General features: G+C 40.1%; 1 protein-coding gene across 25 annotated transcripts in view; it reads right to left on the bottom strand.

Annotated features, from left to right (window-relative positions):
• Nucleotides 1-899: 899 nt before the first annotated feature.
• Nucleotides 900-19,499, bottom strand: part of PPIP5K1 (diphosphoinositol pentakisphosphate kinase 1) — a 43,530-nt gene continuing 24,930 nt past the window's right edge. For 13 of the 25 annotated variants that reach the window (XM_045449954.1, XM_045449958.1, XM_045449964.1 and 10 more), the window contains 3 exons: nt 15,834-15,971; nt 6,937-7,050; nt 900-2,917 (listed from right to left, as the gene is read on the bottom strand). In XM_045449954.1, the coding sequence (XP_045305910.1) occupies nt 1,971-2,917; nt 6,937-7,050; nt 15,834-15,971 (1,199 nt within the window). In that variant the 3' untranslated portion in view covers nt 900-1,970. Of the gene's footprint in view, nt 2,918-6,936; nt 7,051-15,833; nt 15,972-17,467; nt 17,651-19,499 lie in introns of all 25 variants that reach the window. The other 12 variants (XM_045449946.1, XM_045449951.1, XM_045449956.1 and 9 more) reach the window with 3 other exon arrangements.

Raw genomic sequence — 19,499 nt, 5'->3', positions numbered from 1 at the left:
TCTGGGAAGGGGATCTGCATACTCTTGACTTGGGGTCAAGAGCTGAGGACTGAATAGCATCAGATACCCTGGATAAGGGAACACCAAAGAGTCAAAGAGTTGAGAAGCCCTAAGAGATCCAGAGCCTATTGAGGTTGTCATGAGCACTCACCTGTGCATTTAGAATTTCCATGAAGTTAATGCTGGATTTTTCCCTTGCAGTGAAACCCTTTATAGTCGTAGGTATGTCAGGAGAGGCCAGGTTGTTAATGTAAATATATGGGGAAGGGGATATTCCAGCCCTCCCAGTGTGCTGGGCTTTCTTCAGTGTAAATGTCAAGGAGGTAAAGAAAGACCATAACCCCTTTATATCAACTCCTCCTTGACACTCACCCCAAATCATCAGAGTGGAAAATTAAGAGGGTGAATCTAAAGATCTGGTGAGAAGGCAAGTACCCACTGCTGCTTCGCAGAAATAGAAACTCTGTCCCCGACAACACTACTCATTTTAAGACATTTTAGGATGGTGGGCTGACTGCCATAGGGCCCTCCTGGGATGCCTGATCTCTTTTAATGTTTTAAAATGTTTATTTATTTTTGAGTGAGAGAGAGGCAGATTACAAGCAGGGGAGGGGCAGAGAGAGAGGGAGACACAGAATCAGAAGCGGGCTCCAGGCTCTGAGCTGTCAGCACAGAGCCTGACACGGGGCTCTAACCCACGAACTGTGAGATCAGGACCTGAGCCAAAGTCGGTCACTTAACCAAATGAACCACCCAGGCACCCCCCTGATCTCTTTATTTTATAGTTCCTTCCCACTCAACAATAGCAGCTTTTGACGGGTTCAAATTAATTCAGTCACACATGATTGATTTATAGTCATATTCATACTTGAATTCACAAGGACATCATCACCACCATCAACATTTTTATTATTTCATATTTATTGAGCACTCATAATGTTCTGGCCACCCCACTGCAATGACTGCATTATTCCTCCTACCCATGCCCATTCCCATCCCCATATCTTTGGGAAAAGCTTCATAATCACACCTGACCCTAAAGACATAACGATAAAACGAAAAACCTCTTGGGGACCCTGGAGTGTTTGGTCTTTGGCCAGTCTGTCCCTGGCACTACTACAGAAATATATATAATCTTTCCTCATGTCTGTACAATATTGATCTCTGCTGATTGCTTAAAATAGAACCTGATTTTCTCTGCTACAGCATCTCTTAAGCCAAGTAGCCCCACAACAAAAGGAGACCCAGCTTCACAGATTGGCCAAGAACCCCCAGGGCATTTTAAGTAGTTACTCTTAAAATTTTCACAGCAATCTAATACCTATTTTTCCCTAGAGCTATTGCCCAGAGGAACACTACTGGGGCAGAGGGGGAACTTGCGATGTTATATAAAACACCCATAAACCCAATCTAAAGATTAATGGCCACAATGGATGTTTGTTTGGGAAAGGGACTCTCTTTCCGCCCCCCTCCCCAGACATTTCAGACAGCCATCCTAGGCCCACCTGAGGAGTGCTAGCAAAGACAAAAATTTTCCTGAATGCACATATGGTCTAAGGGTACCTTGAGAAGTTGTGAATATTTCCCCAGAAAGCGGAGACCCGGGAGTCCCCTTTTGCACTTGATGTCCCCGGATGGTGTCTTCAGCAGTTAAGTGGCATTTCCTTTAACAATCTGGAATTTCTTGGGATGCTCAGAGGATGTTGGGTAATGATACTTCAGCCCACCCCTTTATGGAAATCCTATTCAAGTCTAATGGCCATATGAGGAGTCATTGGTTGCTTTGAACATGAAATTGGCTCCCCTCCAAGCCCAGCTCGGGCACAGTTCTTGGCTTCATGCCAAGAGGACTGCTTCCTCAGACACCTCTGGTGAGATCCAAGGTCTTACACTGGTAGGTGAGTTAGCCAACAGAAAAAGTTGCTAGCTCAAATAGCTGGTATAGTGTGACACCACTAATGAGAACACGATTAATCACATGTTGCTGGTGGAAGGGGTGAGTGCTGGTTACAGGCTAGAGACTGGCTCTGAGGGTTTGGATCACTAGATTGATACTGGGCTTGGGGAATATCCTCTCCAGGCAGCTGGTCAGTCACCTCAGGGACCACCCAGGACTGCTGATTAACCTCAGGGACCTCCTGTACCTGCAGATCATCCTCCCCAGGAAACTCTTGAGATGGTTTATCTACCTCAGGAATGTCCTGAGACAACAGATTGATTGCAGAAGCCTCTTGGATTAGCCTGCCAACCTCTACAAAGAACTGGCATGACTCGCTGAGCTCCTCAGGGATCTCTTGGGCTGGCTTGCCAACTTCTACACCAATTTCCTGGACCAGGCCACCAACCCCTACAGGGAACCCATGGGCCAGCCTGCCAACCTCCACAGAGACCTCCTGGCATGGCCGGCTGACCTCCTCAGGGTTCTCCTGGCAAAGATGGCAAGCTTCCTCAGAGATTTTCTGGCACAGTTGGCTCGCCTTCTGGCATGGCTGGTGGATTTGAGGGACCTCCTGGCATATCTGGTTAACATTATCATGATCCTTCTGGCATGGCTGGCTGATGACAGGGACCTCCTGGCATGGCTGGCTGAACTCTTCAGGGATGTCTTGGCATGGCTGGCTGATGTCAGGGACCTCCTGGCATGGCTGACTGATCTCCTCAGAAACTTCCTGGCATGGCTGGCTGGTTTCCACAGGTGGTTCCTGTGAAGACTGGCTTGGTTCAATAGGCTCTTGCATCCCTTCAATAGGGAACTCTTGTTCTCCATTCCCAGGGAGCATCCCAAGGCCTTGATGTTCTTCAATCATGTGTGAACTTACAGAAGGTTGATCACTGAAGCCAAAATGGCAGTTACCATCCACTGCAGTAGGGGAGGAAGGACCAGCACTGGACACAGTACTGGAAGGACCACTGCTGTCTGTAAAGCAAAGTCAGGAAACCAAGTCAGGCAAGCTGGAAGAGTAGGTTAAATTCTATGTATGTAGTCCAAATACCAGAATATACGGCCTATGTTAGTCATGTGTTGAGAAAAGAGGGTCTGATTCTTCCTAAGTTATGCAGAGGCTCCTAAATTAGCCCAGCTCAGGAACTGTTGGTCTGGCATAATGTATACTACAGGAGTATACAGGAGCACTAAGGTATATCTAAGACTTCAGAAGAGAGTGCTAAGGCCTACTTCACCCAGTTCTTTCACAAATGTAACCCCACCCTAACTCCAAATTCCCATTGTCCCTCATTCTTACTTTGGAAGCATATCAACGCTGTATTCCAGTGGTTCATAATCAGGGGTATGTACCAAAACTATGGAATATTTAAAAAAATTAAAATTTCCAGGTTTCATCTCCAGAAATTCTAATTCTGTAGGTTTAGGGTAAACGTGTGGGGTAGAGGGGGAAAAAGGCAATATATTTTATTGAAACACTCCCCATTAAACCTGATGTACATCTTTTGTTAAGAATCATTTTTTTAAGACAATCAGCTTATTTCTGCGGCAAAGGTAATCATTTTTTATAGCCCAAGAGATAAGTAAGCAGCAGAATGTAGCAAAATCTTGTGAATCAGAACAGCAGGAAGGAAAATTACCTGAAGATGGAAGACTGCCATGGAATCTAAATGGCAGAGGTTCTTAATTAACCCTTCTAGGGGTCACTGAACTCTTTGAAACTTTAATGAAAGTCACAGACTATCTTCTTAGAAAAATGTACAGAAAGGTATGCATATGGATATTCATACTATCTTAACAAATAATTCTTGGGGCTCAAAGACTTTACCCTGAAATCCATCCTGGATCCAAGGTTAAGACTTCTAAGTCTTGGAACACATACAGGTTTATGGATGTTATAGACATATACAACAACAACAACAAAAAACTAATTAGCTAGATACTGACAGTAATAAAATGAAGGTCTTAGAGTCTTCAATTACACTGTAGGACAATTCCTACCCCAATCTCTACTTCATTGACCTCTAGTAGCGGACTAATCTACTTTTTCTTTTGTAAATGTACTTATTGATAGTATTGTAATTTCATATATAAAACACTGTGATACCAATAATGATAGATTTTGGAAACAGGAAACCTGAATATCCTGTCATCAAGGAGAACCTGGGAAAGTTGGCAAGCCTGAGACTGCAAAGGCTGAATCAGTCATTGAGTTTAGGGTATGCCAGTTCTCTCTTTTCTGTACAGGACCACAGGAAGCATGCTTCAAGCAGGAAAGAAAGAGGAACATGGTTTGGGCCACCAAAGCCTATTTAGGGCAGACAACCCCTAAAGAAAATATTTACCAATGAGGCTACACATCTCATACTGAGTCCAAAGTCTGATGGTAGATTAAAAACAAGAAAAAAAAAGTTTACCCAAGGATAGAAGTAGCTTTAATATTCAGCTAGTGGTCTGATTCGGGCAAATCAAAGAGGATAGACAGAAACAGAAGCAGGAGAAAAATAAGGTTTCCAGAGGCAGCCAAAGCAATCTTGAGAAAGAACAAAGCTGGAGGTATCACAATTCCAGATTTCAAGATATACTATAAAGCTGTAGTAATCAAAACAGTACTGACACAAAAATAGATTCATAGATCAATGGAACAGAATAAAGACCCATGCTTATATGGTCAATTAATCTGTGACAAAGGAAGCAAGAATATACAATGGGGAAAAACATTCTCTTCAATAAATGGTGTTGAAAAAACTGGAAGGCTACCTGCAAAAGAAGGAAACTGGACCACTTTCTGACACCATACACATAAAACAAACTCAAAATGGATTAAGGACCTGAAGCCATAAAAATCCTAGAAGACAGTACAGGCAGTAATCTCTCTGACATTGGCCAAAGCGACATTTTTCTAGATATGTGTTCTGAGGCAAGGGAAACAAAAACAGAAATAAACTATTGGGACTATACCCAGATGAAAAGCTTTTGCACAACAAAGGAAACCATCAACAAAACAAAAAGGCAACCTACAAAATGGGAGAAGATATTTGCAAATGATAGATCCAGTAAAGGGTTAGTATCTAAAATACATAAAGAACCTCTACAACTTAACACCAAAACCCCCCAGATAATCCAATTTAAAAATGGGCAGAAGATCTGAATAGACATTTTTCCAAAGAAGACATACAGATGGTCAACAGGCACACACAAAGATGCTCAACATCACTAATCATCAGGGAAATGCAGATCAAAATCACAATGAGATATCACCTAACACCTGTCAGAATGGCTAGAATAAAAAAGACAAGGAATAACATATAATGCTGTATGTTAACTAACTGGAATTAAAATTAAAACTTAAAAAAAAAACAAGAAATAACAAGTGCTGGGAGGATATGGAAGAAAAGGAATCCCTGTACACTACTGATGAGAATGTAAATTGGTAGGGTCACTGCAGAAAATAGTATGGAGGCTCCTCAAAAAATTAAAAATAGAAATGCCATATAACCCAATAATTCCACCACTGAGTATTTACCCAAAGAAAATGAAAATGCTAACTGGAAAGGACATATGCATCCCTATGTTTATTGCAGCATTATTTACAATAGCCAAGATATGGAAACAGCCCAAGTGTCCATCAATAGATGAATGGATAAAGAAGATGTATATATACGCAACGGAATACTACTCAACCATTAAAAGTATGCAATCTTACCATTTGTGACAATATGGATGAACCTAGAGGGTATTACGCTAAGTGAAATAAGTCAGACAGAAAGACAAATATCACTGATTTCACATATGTGTGGAATCTAAGAAAAAAATAAACAAATAAAAAACAGAATCAGACCTAAAATACAGAAAACAAACTGATGGTTGCCAGAGGGGAGGGAGCTGGGGGGATGGGCAAAATGGGTGAAGGGGAGTAGAGAATATAGGCTTCCAGTTTAAGTCACAGGAATAAAAAGTACAGCAAAGGGAATATAGTCAGTGGCACTGTAACAGGGTTGTATGGTGACAGATGGTAGCTACACTGGTGATCATAGCATAACGTATAGACTTGTTGAACCACTGTTTTATAACATTGCATTATCCACTGTACTCAAAATAATAATAATAATATTTAAAAAAAGATTTCCAGGGGCACAAAACCCATAAATACTCCAGGAGAGAGGTAAAAGGAGCAACGGCAAGGTGAATATAAGAGAATCTGAAATTCAGGGGAAGAACCCTTGGTGTCAGCAAGGGATGTTTCTTCTACATACAGAGTGCCAATTCAGCATTTAACCCAATGCTGAAATATGAATCTTTGCTTCAGTCCTATCCAAATAAAATAATAAAAGCCATGTTTGATTTTCATTATTTCCTGGAGGCAGGCTGAATAAGGAAAGGATTTTTCCATCACTGGTGTCTGGGGTCCTTATACTCCCTCTGATTGTCACCAGTATCTCCCCTTCCCTGCAATTACCCTAAGAACTCCTTGTGACTCCACTGTTCACACTGTTGCCAAGGAAAATTAGTGATAGGCTAGATATTATAAAGAAGAGATGGGAAAAAGCAGTTCCTCAACTTGAACTAACAGCCGAGAACAGACAACTTTCGAGAAAGGATATGTAGAAAGTAATACAAGATACTAGTTTATTTCTGCCAACTTTTCTATATATCCAGGTTTCCTCCCAAGTCATCTATAGTTCAGAAAGCTGTAGAGACAAAATGGGAATCTGAGGAGAATGAAGTTTCCATCCTTTCTTCCCCAAAGGACCTTCTGGGACACTATCTTTTAGGAGTCTCTCTAATGAAATAGAGGGGCATGGAGCACGGAGATAATGAGATAAAGAGATCCTCCCTTCACCTTGGAAACAACAGAGGACACTGCTTCCCCTACTGGTTATTCCTGGTCTTTCAACCTTCATCTTCGTTTCTCTCATGACACAGATGTCTCATTCATCAATCCCTCCATCCCTCTTGGCCTTTGTCCAGGCAGTTCCAAAAGGATTACTTACACCAAGGGGGCTTCTCAGAGCGCTGCCGGAGTTGTAGGGTAGGTGAATGCAGAGTACGGGGTGGGGAAAATGGGCTATCTGAGGCCTGGTTGCTGTGCATAGAGTCAAAGAGGGCTGGATAGAGTGGGGAGAGAGAAGGAAGGAAAAAATGAGTTTGAGGAAGAATCCAAGAACCACAGGTTCTCAACATAAGCCAAAACAAACTTACGCTTTCTCAGGCTGAAAAGTAGTGTTTCCTAGGGACGCTTCACACAAACCATTTTTAATATTTTAAACTTTATATTATGAATATTTTCATTTTCTGTTCCACCCTATCTCCCCATTTTTAAAAAAAGTTGTTGAAAGACTAGTACAATCCATACTGATACATTCATCTCCTATATTTACCACATCAATGTGTTAACATTTTGCCATACTTGTTTCACCCATTTCTTCACGCTGAAGTTCTTTTTTAAAAATGAGAGACATGAAACATTTCAGCTCTAAATTCATCAATATTCATCTCTAAAATACAAGGAATTTTTCCTACATAGCCACACACCATTAACAAACCTAATAAAATTTAATAGTAATACCCTAATATCATCTAATACCCAATTCATATTCAAATCTCCCTCAATTATTCCAAAAATGTCTTCTTTAGTAATATCCAAACATGAACCATGCATTACATTTTATTATGTCTCCAAAGTCTCTTTTGATCTGGAATATTATCCTCCCCCGCTCCCCTGCCACACACACCATTTATTTTCCTCACAGTGATTTTTTTTAAAAAAACAGGTCAGTTGTCTCACAGAAATATTGTTTCCCAGATTCTGGATTTGTCTGATTGCTCCCTCATAGAATTGTTTAACTTGTTTCACTATTGCTTGTATTTCCTATAAACTGGAAGTTAGATATAAAAGGCTTGATTAGATTATTCAGTTTAAATAACTTTGGTAAGAATATTTTAAGAGGTGATCCGATGTACTTTATATCACATCATATTAGAGGCACATAATATCTCACTGTCCCACTAAGTAAAGCTAAGTTTACTAACTGGGTTTAAGTGGTAGCCACAAGATCTCACCATTGAAAAGTTTTCTTGTTCTGATTAGAGGTAATCCTTGGGCACCATGCAACTCAATCAACATTTCACTTAATTGTGTTAGTATCCATTAATGATCCTTAATTATTTAAATGGTGATTTTCTAGTTCTATCTATCCTCCAACATTTATTAGCTGGCATATTTTCTGTAAAGAAGAGCTTTCCCTGGGGCTATTTGATTACACTGAACTGCAGTTCTAACTGAAAAGGTAAAATAAGAGTTTATTTACTTCCAATTAGTTTTCAGAGAAAAGAGGTAGTGAAAGTATTCTCCAATTGTGGCAGATGAGAATTATTTTATTTTTGCCCTCTTTTTAGTAGAATTACTTATTATTTATTATGAGCTTGTAGATTTTTATATATTCAGTGTACTTTAAATTATTTTTAAAAGCTAAAATGTGGGGTGTCTGGGTGGCTCAGTCGGTTAAGCACCCAACTTTGGCTCGGGTCATGATCTCTAGGTTCATGGGTTCAAGCCCCGCATCAGGCTCTGTGCTGACAGCTCAGAGCCTGGAGCCTACTTTGGATTCTGTGTCTCCCTCTCTCTCTGCCTGCCCTTTGTCTCTCTCTCTCTCAAAAATAAATAAACATTAAAAATTTTTTTAAATGCTAAAATGTTCTGATTCTGGTCAGTGGGAGCCTCTTCAGGGCTTGATCACTTCCTTGCTTTTGTTATAACATGACTCAGGACCACCTTGTAATTTCCTTGTTCTAGACCATGCATTCTCAACAAAATTGGTTCTGGTGAGGGTGAAAAAAATCTTAGCTATTCTGCTGGTCTGTGGTCCATCACATGGTCACAGACCATAAACACATATGTATTGTATATTTGTGGTATTAAAATTCCATGTGGTGGGGGCTACAAGGGGAAAAACTAAAAGACTCTGGGGATGGAGTATGAACATTGGATATCTTTTCACTTATTTAGGTCTTCTTTAATTTATTCAGCAATGTTTTGTAGTCTACCATGCAGAAGTCTTTAAACTTCTTGGTTAAATTTGCTCCCAGGTATTTTATTCTTTCAGATGTTATTATAACTGGTATTGTTTTCTTAATTTCCTTTTTGGATTGTTCATTGCTGTTTACAGAAACACAATAAATTTCTGTGAGTTTATCTTGTACCCTGCAACTGGGCTGAATTTGTTCATTAGTTTTGGAAGGTTTTTTTTGAGGATTCTTTGCTTTTTTTCTATATAGGGCCATATCCTCTGCAAATAGGTTTAATTTCTCCCTTTCCAATTTCAATTCCTTTTTTTTTTTCTTGCCTAATTACTCTGCCTAAAATTTTCAGGACAATGTTGAACAGTGGTGAATGTGGGCATCTTTGTCTTATTCTTGAATGTAGGGGAAAAACTTTTAGTCTTTTGCCATTGAGTATGATGTGTGTTATTGGTTGTTCATAAAGGCCCTTTATCATGTTTAGGAAGTTTCCTTCCATTCCTAGTTTGCTGAGTGTTTTTTTCATGAAAGGGTATTGGATTTTATCAAACGCTTTTCTATGTCAATGGAGATGATTGTGAGTTTTTCCCTTTGTTCTTTTATTTTTTATTTTTTAAAAGATTTAATTTTTTACCTTGTAAAAATGATAGAACAATTTTTTAAGTTTATTTATTTATTTTGAGAGAAAGCATGCACACACATGGGGAAGGGGCAGAGAGAGAGAGAGAGAGAGAGAGAAAATCCCAAGCAGGCTCTGCTCAGTATGGAGCCTGACTTGGGCTCAATCACATGACCGTGAGATCATGACCTGAGCAGATATCAAGAGTTTGATGCTTAACTGACTGAGCCACCCAGGTGCCCCTTTTAATTTTTAAATATTTTTATTTTTATTTTAGAGAGAGAGACAGTGCATGCAAGCAGGGGAGAGGGGCAAGTTGGGGGGGGGGGGAGGGTGGAGACAGAATGAGAAAGAGAGAGAGAGAGAGAGAGAGACTCTATGCTCAGCACAGAGCCCAAAGCAGGGCTCAATCCCATGACCCTGGGATCATGACATGAGCTGAAATCAAGAGAGGAACACTCAACCAACTAAGCCACCCAGGTGCCCCTCTTTTTGTTCTTTTAATGTAGTGTATTACATTACACTGATTTTCTTATGTTGAATCATACTTGCATTTTTTTTTTCACTCTTGCATTCTTGAGGTAAATCTCACTTAGCCAACTTGCTGTTGGATTTGGTTTGCTAGTATTTGGTTGAGAATTTTTGCTTCTCTATTTATTTATTTATTTATTATTATTTTTTTTTTTTCAACGTTTATTTATTTTTGGGACAGAGAGAGACAGAGCATGAACGGGGGAGGGGCACAGAGAGAGGGAGACACAGAATCGGAAACAGGCTCCAGGCTCTGAGCCATCAGCCCAGAGCCCGACGCGGGGCTCAAACTTGCGGACCGCGAGATCGTGACCTGGCTGAAGTCGGACACTCAACCGACTGCGCCACCCAGGCGCCCCATTTGCTTCTCTATTTATAAGGGATATTGGTCTGTAGTTTAATTTTCTTATGGTGTCTTTATCTGGCTTTGGTATCAAGGTAATGACGGCTTCATAGAAAGTATTTTCTCCTATTCTATTTTTTGGAAGAGTGTGAAAAGTATTAGAGTTAATTCTTATTAACTATTTGGTAGATTTCACCAGTGTAGCTATCTTGTCTTGGACTTTTCTTTCTTGAAAAGTTTTTCTACTGATTCAGTCTTTTTCTCTCTTACAGGTTATGTTCAGATTTTCCATTTCTTCTTGGGTCAGTTTTTATAGTTTCTGTGTTTCTAGGAATTTGTTCATTTCATCTAGGCTATCTAACTCATTGGCATATAATTATTCATAGTGCTCTCTTATAATCCTTTTTATTTCTGTAAAGTCAGCAGCCATGTCCCCAGTTTTATTCCTGAATTTGGTTATTTCCATTGACACTTGATTTTTCTTAGTCTAGTTAAAAGTTTGTCAATTATGTTAATTTTTTTCAAAGATCCAACTTTTGGTTTTGTTGATTCTTTCTGTTTTCTATTCCTTCCTTCTTTTGTCTTTGTTCTAATCTTCACTATTTCTTTTCTTCTACTAGCCTTGAGTTTAGTTCCTTAAAGTATAAAGTTAGGTTTTTGGTTTACCATCTTTCTTGTGTTCAAATGTAGGTGTTTACAGGTATAAATTTCACTCCTAGTACTGATTTTGCTGCATTCCATAATTTCTGGAATGCTGCATTTTCACTTTTATTCATCTCAAAGTATATTCTAACTTCCCTTGTGATTTCTTCTTTGACGCATAGGTTAAGAATATGTTTAATTTCAGGGTGCCTGCGTGGCTCAGTCATGATCTTGAGGTTTGTGAGTTTGAGCCCCCATCAGGCTCTGTACTGACAGCTCAGAGCCTGGAGCCTGCTTCAATTCTGTGTGTCCCTCTCTCTGAGCCTCCCCCCACCCTTTCTCTCTCTCTGTAAAAAATAAACACTAAAAAAACCAAATGTTTAATTTCTCCATATTTGTGAATTTTCCAGTTTTCTTTCTATTAATGATTTCTAGCACCATTCCAGTGTTGTTAGGATATTTGGTATGATTTCAATTTTTTAGAATTTATTTTTTTGTGTCCTAGCATATGGTCTATCCTGTAGAATATTCCATGCGCACTTAAGAAGAATCTCTATTTGTTGGTGATGGAATGTTCTATATGTCTGTTAAGTTTAGCTGGTTTATAGCATTATTGAAGCTGTTTCCCTACTGATCTTCTGTCTGGTTGTTTTATCTATTATTAAAGGTGAGATATTACACTATTATCATAGAACTATCTCTCCCTTCAATTCTGTCAATGTTTGCTTCATATATTTGGGGACTCTGTTGTTTGGTGAGTATATGTTTATACTTTTTGTTGTGTTCTTGATGAACTGACCTTTTTATCAACATAGAGTGACCTTCTCTGTCTCTTATAACAATTTTTTATTGAGAGACCATTTTGTCTGACATTGGTATAGCTACCCTGGCTCTCATTTCGTTATTATTTGCATGGGATATCTTTTTCTATTCTTTCACTTTCAACCTATTTGCATCTTTAGATCTAAAGTGAATTTTGTGTAGATAGCATATAGTTGAATGACTTTCTAAAAAACCCATTTTGTTAATCTCTGCCTTTTAATTGGAGAGTTTTATTCATTTACATTTAAAGTAATTACTGATAAGGAAGAGCTTAATTCTGCCATTTCACTATTTGTTTCTATACAGCTTATACTTTATTTTTTTCCTCCTTTGCTCCATTACTATCATCTTTGGGTTTAATTGATTTTATGTAGTGTACCATTTTGATTCCCTTCTCATTTCCTTTTCTGTATATTTTCTAGATATTTTCTTAGTGATCACCGAGGAGCTTACAATTAACATTCTAAATTTATAACAATCTTGTTTGAATTGATGACAATTTAGCTTCAATAACATACAAAAACTCTGCTCCTATAAAGCTCAGCCCTCACCTTATGTTGTTACATAAGGTGTTGTAACAACTTCATTTATGTTAAGTTATATATGACACAAAAAGAGAAGTTACAAACCAAAAATACAGTAATGCTGACTTTTATATTTGCCAATGTAGTTACCTTTATTTTGGTATGGTATCAAGTCACTATCTAGTGTCCTTTTATGTCAGCCTCAAAGGCTACTTTTAGCATTTCTCAGAAGGTCTTAATTTCTCTTTCATTTCTGAACAGTTTTGCTAGATAAATAATTATTGGTTGACATTTTTTTTTTCTTTTAGCACTTTAAATATGTCATTCTACTGCTTTCTGGCCTCTGTGATTTCTGATGAGAAATTGGTTGTTAATCTTAATAAAGATCCCTTGTATGTGACAAGTTGCTTTTTTCTTACTACTTTCAAGATGTTCTGTGTCTTTTGACAATTTGATTATAATGTATCTCAGTGGATTTTTTTTATGTTTATTTTTGAGAGAGAGAGACAGAGGTGAATGGGAGAGGGGCAGAGAGAGAAAGAGGCACAGAATCCAAAGCAGGCTCCAGACTCTGAGCCGTCAGCACAGAGCCCAATGCAGGGCTCAAACCCACGAACCATGAGATAATGACTTGAACCAAAGTAGAGCGCTTAATTGACTCAGGTCAATTGACCCAGGTGCCCCTAAGTGTGGATATCTTTGAATTTATCCTTCGTGGTGTCTGAATTATTCGGATGTATAGATTTGTGTCTTTATCACATTTGAGAAGTCTTCAGAGCCATTATTCAAATATTTTTTCTGCCTCTCTCTCTTTCTGGGACTCCCACTATGAATATGTTGGTATCCTTGATGGTATCCCACAAATATCTTTGGCTCTGTTAATTTTTTTCATTCTTTTTTCTTTCTCCTTCTCAAAATGGACACTTTCAAATGACTTATCTTTATTTTGCTGACTCTTTCTTCTGCATGCTCATATCTTCTAAGAAAACCTCTAGTGAGTTTTGCGTTTGTTATACTTTTCAGTTCCAGAATTTCTGCTTGGTTCCTTTTTATATTTTCTATCTCTTTAATGATATTCTGTATTTGCTGAGATATTCTCCTGATGTCCTTTAGTTCTTTGTCCATGGTTTCCCTTAGCTCATTAACCATATTTAAGATAGCTGATTTAAAATATTTGTCCTGGGGCGCCTGGGTGGCGCAGTCGGTTAAGCGTCCGACTTCAGCCAGGTCACGATCTCGCGGTCAGTGAGTTCGAGCCCCGCGTCAGGCTCTGGGCTGATGGCTCAGAGCCTGGAGCCTGTTTCCGATTCTGTGTCTCCCTCTCTCTCTGCCCCTCCCCCGTTCATGCTCTGTCTCTCTCTGTCCCAAAAAAAAAAATAAATAAATAAACGTTGAAAAAAAAAAAAATAAAATAAAAAAAAATAAATAAAATAAAATATTTGTCCTAGTGAGTGCTTCCTCAGGGACTGTTTCCATTAATTTCTACTGTGAATGGATCATATTGTCTTGTATCTTTGCATAGTGTATAATGTTTTGTTGAAAACTAGACATTTTGAATGATGCATTAACTCTGAATATCAGATTATTCCCCCTCCTTAAGGTTTGTTTTCATTGTTTGCTGTAGGCTGTGGCTGTTTAGTGATTTTTCTAAACTCTTCTTGTGAAGTCTGTCTTCTTTATCATATGTAGTCTCTGAAGTCTCTGTTCCTTTAGCTTGTTTCACAACTAGTGTTCTGACAAGGATTTCCTTGAATGCCAAGAACCAAAAGAAGGGGAGGGGAAGATGGGGGGAAAGGAGAAGGGAGGGAAGGGGAGTTCTCTCAGCCTTTACAGATTGGTTCTGTGTTGAGGTATTCCTTCAACAGTTAGCACAACTGTTTAAACTCCCCCTTGGTCTTCACTTCTTGCTTGTGCCAAGTACAGAGTTCAACCAGAGGTAAAATCTTAGGGTCATCTTGTGTGTTTTCTGCACATGCGTCCCTCCCTAGGCATGCAAATGGCTTCTAAATTCCCCAGCATATGTGGGTGCCTTTGAATGCTTTAATTTTCCAAAAAAATTCTCTCCCTAAGTCTTTACCCCAGGCTTTCAGTACACTTATTGTTTGCCTCAATTATAATTTTTGCCCCAGGAAGCAGCATGTTATTCATATGCCTTACACTGTTTTCAAGGAACACTCTCCGCTACTTTACTGCCCTGATTCAAGTCCAAGTTAAGTGAAACAAAGGTAAGTACCCTGTGACAGTTCTTTAGGTTAGACAAGTTAGAATAGATAAATTAGAATAGACAAACACAATTCTTTGAGAATAAAGTCTGTTCTCTCTTTGGAACCAGGGACCAGAGCCCCACACTGAGAACATGGCCTGCCGTCTTTTCTAAAAAAAAATTTTTTTTAATGTTTATTTATTTTTGAGACAGAGAGAGTATGAATGGGGGAGGGGCAGAGAGAGAGGGAGACACAGAATCGGAAGCAGGCTCCAGGCTCTGAGCCATCAGCCCAGAGCCCGACGCGGGGCTCGAACTCACGAACCGTGAGATCGTGACCTGAGCTGAAGTCGGACGCTCAACCGACTGAGCCACCCAGGCGCCCCATGGCCTGCCGTCTTTAAGACTGATGCCAAAGTTGGGGAGAGGGTGGGATAAGAGACAGTAAAATGATGGGAAGCTTTCTCCCATTCTTAGGTTGCCTCTTTCTCAATTGACCATTTTCCTGGTTGCTGCAAACTTTTGATTATTTTCCAGAGTTCTGACAAAGCTGATTCTGATAGTTTTTGCTTGATTTTTTGGTGCTTCTATGAAAAGACAAGCCCTTGGAACAACCTATTAATTAATTTTTACATTTAGATTTCTGAACCAGGAGTACATATACAGCATGAAGTATGGATTCAATTTTAATTTTTGTCAAATGACTACTCAGTTGTGCTGACTTCATTTATTAAAATGTCTATCTTTCCCCCAGTATTTTGAAATACTAACTTCATCTGTTTGTATATTTTCTATTCTGTTGATTGGTCTCTCTGTCCATTCACGTACAATACAACAGTGTTTTCATAATAGAAGTTTTATAGAATGTTGTGAAATCTGATAGGGCTAGTAACTTTTCACTACTTTTCGAGGTTTTCTTTGGCTACTCTTGCTTATTTTTCAATGACAACTTCAGAATCAATTTGTCTGACTTTAGAAAAACAGCAGCATTTTTATTGGAATTATGTTAAATTTATAAATTAACTTGGGAAGTTATGATGTTGAATTGGCCTATGCAATTAAGCAATTTTTCAAGTCTACTTTTGTGTCTTTTTAGAGTGCCTATATTTTTCATTTATTATTCATGTTCTAGGAAGCACAGGGGCAGAGACAGAGACAGACGTACAAGGTAAGAGTATTCTCCATACCTGCAGATGCCTGTGCTTGGGCATCAGTGTGGCGCTGGCAGACGCTACTCAGGAATTCACTCACTTGACGCAGGGAAAGGGCATTATGCAGTGTTTCCAGAGGGTATATGGTAGGCACCATGGAACACCCTTCAAATCCTGTTAGAAAAGAGATGGGCAAAGTCAATGTTATTCCTGCCAGATATACCCCAATTGTCCAAGGAAGCATGGAGAGTCCCTGAGAGCCATCAGGAGAGTCCGTGGCTTTTGGAGATGGGGTATCCAAGATTCTCAAGAGTGGGAACTCTTTAGAGCCCATAAAGGAGTCTGTTTCTCACTTCCAGATTTCCTAAAAAGTCTACCTGCTAAGACCTCCAAGTGAATCGCATCATCTCTGATCCTACCTATGGAGAGCCTGCAATGACCCATGGAAAAATCAACAGAATTCCAATAGGGTAAGTACCTACATTGCTCCTGCTCTTTCTAGGGGAATAAAACAAAAGTCCAGAGGTAATGGTGAAATTGTAGGTCTAAATGAGGTAGGGAGGTCATGGAGCTGGGAAGAAATAGCAGGTTTCAGGGATCATGTAAAGAGAACTGGATTAAAGAGGAGGGCATGGAATCTGAGGAAGGGTTCATGCAGATTTAGGATATGGGTAGAAAGACTAGCTGAAAGCTAGTCTGGAAGCAAGCTGGAGTGCATGCAATACACATGAAGCTCAGCCCAGGAAAACCACATGCATGAACAGGCTGGGGGATGGAAGTTCTTTCTTGGTCATTTCCATCACATCAAAGCTTCTCCCTTCTGCTCTCACTGGAAAGCCCCAGAAGACTTGCTAGAATTTCTCTAGTCCATCAGGAAAATGAGGCAAACCCCTAGGAAAAAGAATAAATACTGATTCTCTGTGCTGAAACCCAACAATTCCAAGGTAAGTTCCCCAGTCTGGATTGGGTGAAGTGTAAACCTAAATTTGGAACCTTAATCCCAGGGCCTCTTGATGAAAAAAAAAAAAAAAGTCCCCATTAGAGGATCAAGAACACACATCCCAAGTACTTTTCTCAGCCCCCAATCTTTCCTATGTCTCTTTACAATTCCTTAAAGAAACTAAGAGTAGGCACAACAACAATACCTATGTAAGACATAGCCTCTTGTTCCCTAATGACTAAAATCTGTAACTCAAAAAGATTACACCTGACCATCTTCTAAGCTCTGGCCCTTGTATGCTTCAAAGATTCGATTAAGACATTTGTGCCTCATTTTCCCCTGTACTCTAGTGGCAGGAGCGTAGAAGTATATAGTCTTTAGCTCCTCAGAGTGGCTAGAAAAATATTTAGATTTGAAGATGGTGGTAGCTGAGGGTTATAGACACAAGAGCAGATTCCAGGGCAAGAGACTATTCCTATACTGAATAGAGTTGGGAATGGGTAACATTAGGAGGCAGTGAGAAAGGAGAACAGGAAGGGGATGAGCAGCCAATGCTACAGCTACCAGGCAGTCTGGCCCCAATCCCATCCAAGCAACTAAATGCAAGTCACGTAACCTTAGGGTAAACAGGAGAAAGGAAGAGGTGGACTCTCCTGCCAGAAGTGCAATAAGCAAAGCAGTCAGTCCCAGCCAGGGTAACGGCAGCAGCTAGCTTGGTGGCAGGGGGTACCGTAGAGGCACTCGGGGTCATCCTGGCCTGAGCGCAGCCAGTTCCGGAAGAGGCGCAGGTGGTAGGAGCACTGGTGCAGGTGATGCGCCAGCGTGGCATCCAAGGAGACTGGCCGGCCCCCTGGACAGTCAGAGGAAAAACTGCGCAGCAACCGGACCACAGGGTGCTGGTCATCCAGCAGCTCTGGAGGGGATGGGGGGGACCACGGCAGGAAGCACAAAGATAAAGAAAGAGAAGAGGGAGAGACAATGAGGGGGGCACTGAATGGCACAAGCATTACTAGGAAGTGGGACCACTCAACTCCAAGGTGAGCTAAGAGAGAAGGAGAGATGGTCAGAACCACTGGGTATCTCTTGCAGGGAAGAAGAGTCGGCATCACATGGAATCTAAAAGAAGGGGCTAGTGAAACCTCATCATACAGCAAGGCCCTCCCCTCTCTCACTGAGGATAAATTAAGTCAGTGCTTACAGAGAGCAGTCACATCATTCTAGATGGGGTAAGCTGGCAGTTTTGTGGCTGGAAGTCTTGATTAGAGCTCCAGTGTCCCTGGTCATCCCTGAACAGATGATCCCTGAACATCCCTACTTAGGGCCTGCTTCACAGACAAATGTATTTATAAAGTTGGTATAGAGATGCAACGATTCAAAGTCACTTAGAGAAGAGTATCAAAAATGGTAGAGGGAATCAAGATAGAGTTTGAAGCTAAAAAGGCTCAGGCCAGGCCTCTGGACCAGACTCTAAAATAGCCACAAACAGGGAAGGTATTAGATAGGTGGCTAAGGAGATTGGCAGAACACCAGGTATAGAGGTCCTTTTAAACAGAGTATGTAAAAAACAGAATCCGTAAGTGAAAATGATGATATTGACTAATCAGCCTTTACTCTTACCCAAATATGCAGATATTTAAGAAATAATTGCATAAATCTCAGGATTCAGGAGACACTGTATCTATTACATAAGCCAAAAAAAAGTTAGATAATTTTATATTTTCTTCCCACTGCTGTCTAACTTTGGTCAGCTGGTGAGTGGAAAAGCTTCAATCCTGAACCACTTACAATTTTAGCTGCGTGGCAAACTTTGTAGATATACGCAATTCAAATGCAAAAGGTTGAAGGCAGTGAAAGGCATGTGGAAGGGGGCATAGGAGGAGCAATAAGGAAAGGATCCTAGGAGAAAGGTATGCTATCTTAAGACCTGATGGTATAGACAAGTTATGTTAGGGTAGCTAAAGAACTCCCAGACCAGAAGTGGTTCCACAGAGTGATCTTATGAGACTATGGTTTCCAGAGACATTATTATGGATGTCAGGGGAGGTTTCAGCTCTATCCAGGCACTAAGTGTATCCTACAAGAAATGGGCTTGGTAAATCCAATGGGTACACTCTAACATTCTGGATAAGGGTAAACTAGTCTCTTTCCCACTATATTAGTTTACTTTAGTGAGTTCAGCATGCAGTTTAGTAATGGGCCATACTTGTATACTCAACGTAGTCACAGGATGTGACAGAAGCATATCAGGAACAGAGGCAGGGATAGGCTGACAGATGTTCTCCTGCTAAAGTGAGATACTGCCTTGCCTCCTTGCCAAAGCTAGGTCAGGTTTTCCAGCTGCTATTTCAAAGACAGACCTCATGGCAAGGAAATGGTGATGATGGGACAGTAGGCTGGCATATTGTTGTGACTAATCTGCATAAACAATTGTAGACAGAGCATCCACTCTGTAATTGCTGGGTCAGTGACGCAAGATTTGACCATGGGGTAGAGCCCTCATGTTGTCCAGAGGGACAACTTAAATTTAGATCATCTTCAGCAAGAGATGTAATAGCTCCAAATTTCTCCAACAGGTAGATCCCAGATTCTGGTATCTGAGGCACTTTAGCCTCCAAACTCAAGTACAAGAAGAGGGCCAGAAGGTCTCTGAGGAAGTGTGCAGGGTGTCAAAGGAGATCCTGAATTTTCTCTCCTGCACCATATCTGAATTGTCCAGGTCTTTCTTCTGCTCTTCCTTCAGAATTAATTCTTCTCTTCTTCAA

Source organism: Leopardus geoffroyi, chromosome B3, assembly GCF_018350155.1.
Source record: "Leopardus geoffroyi isolate Oge1 chromosome B3, O.geoffroyi_Oge1_pat1.0, whole genome shotgun sequence".
NCBI classification, from domain to species: domain Eukaryota; kingdom Metazoa; phylum Chordata; class Mammalia; order Carnivora; family Felidae; genus Leopardus; species Leopardus geoffroyi.
This window is presented reverse-complemented; position numbering and strand designations above follow the sequence as displayed.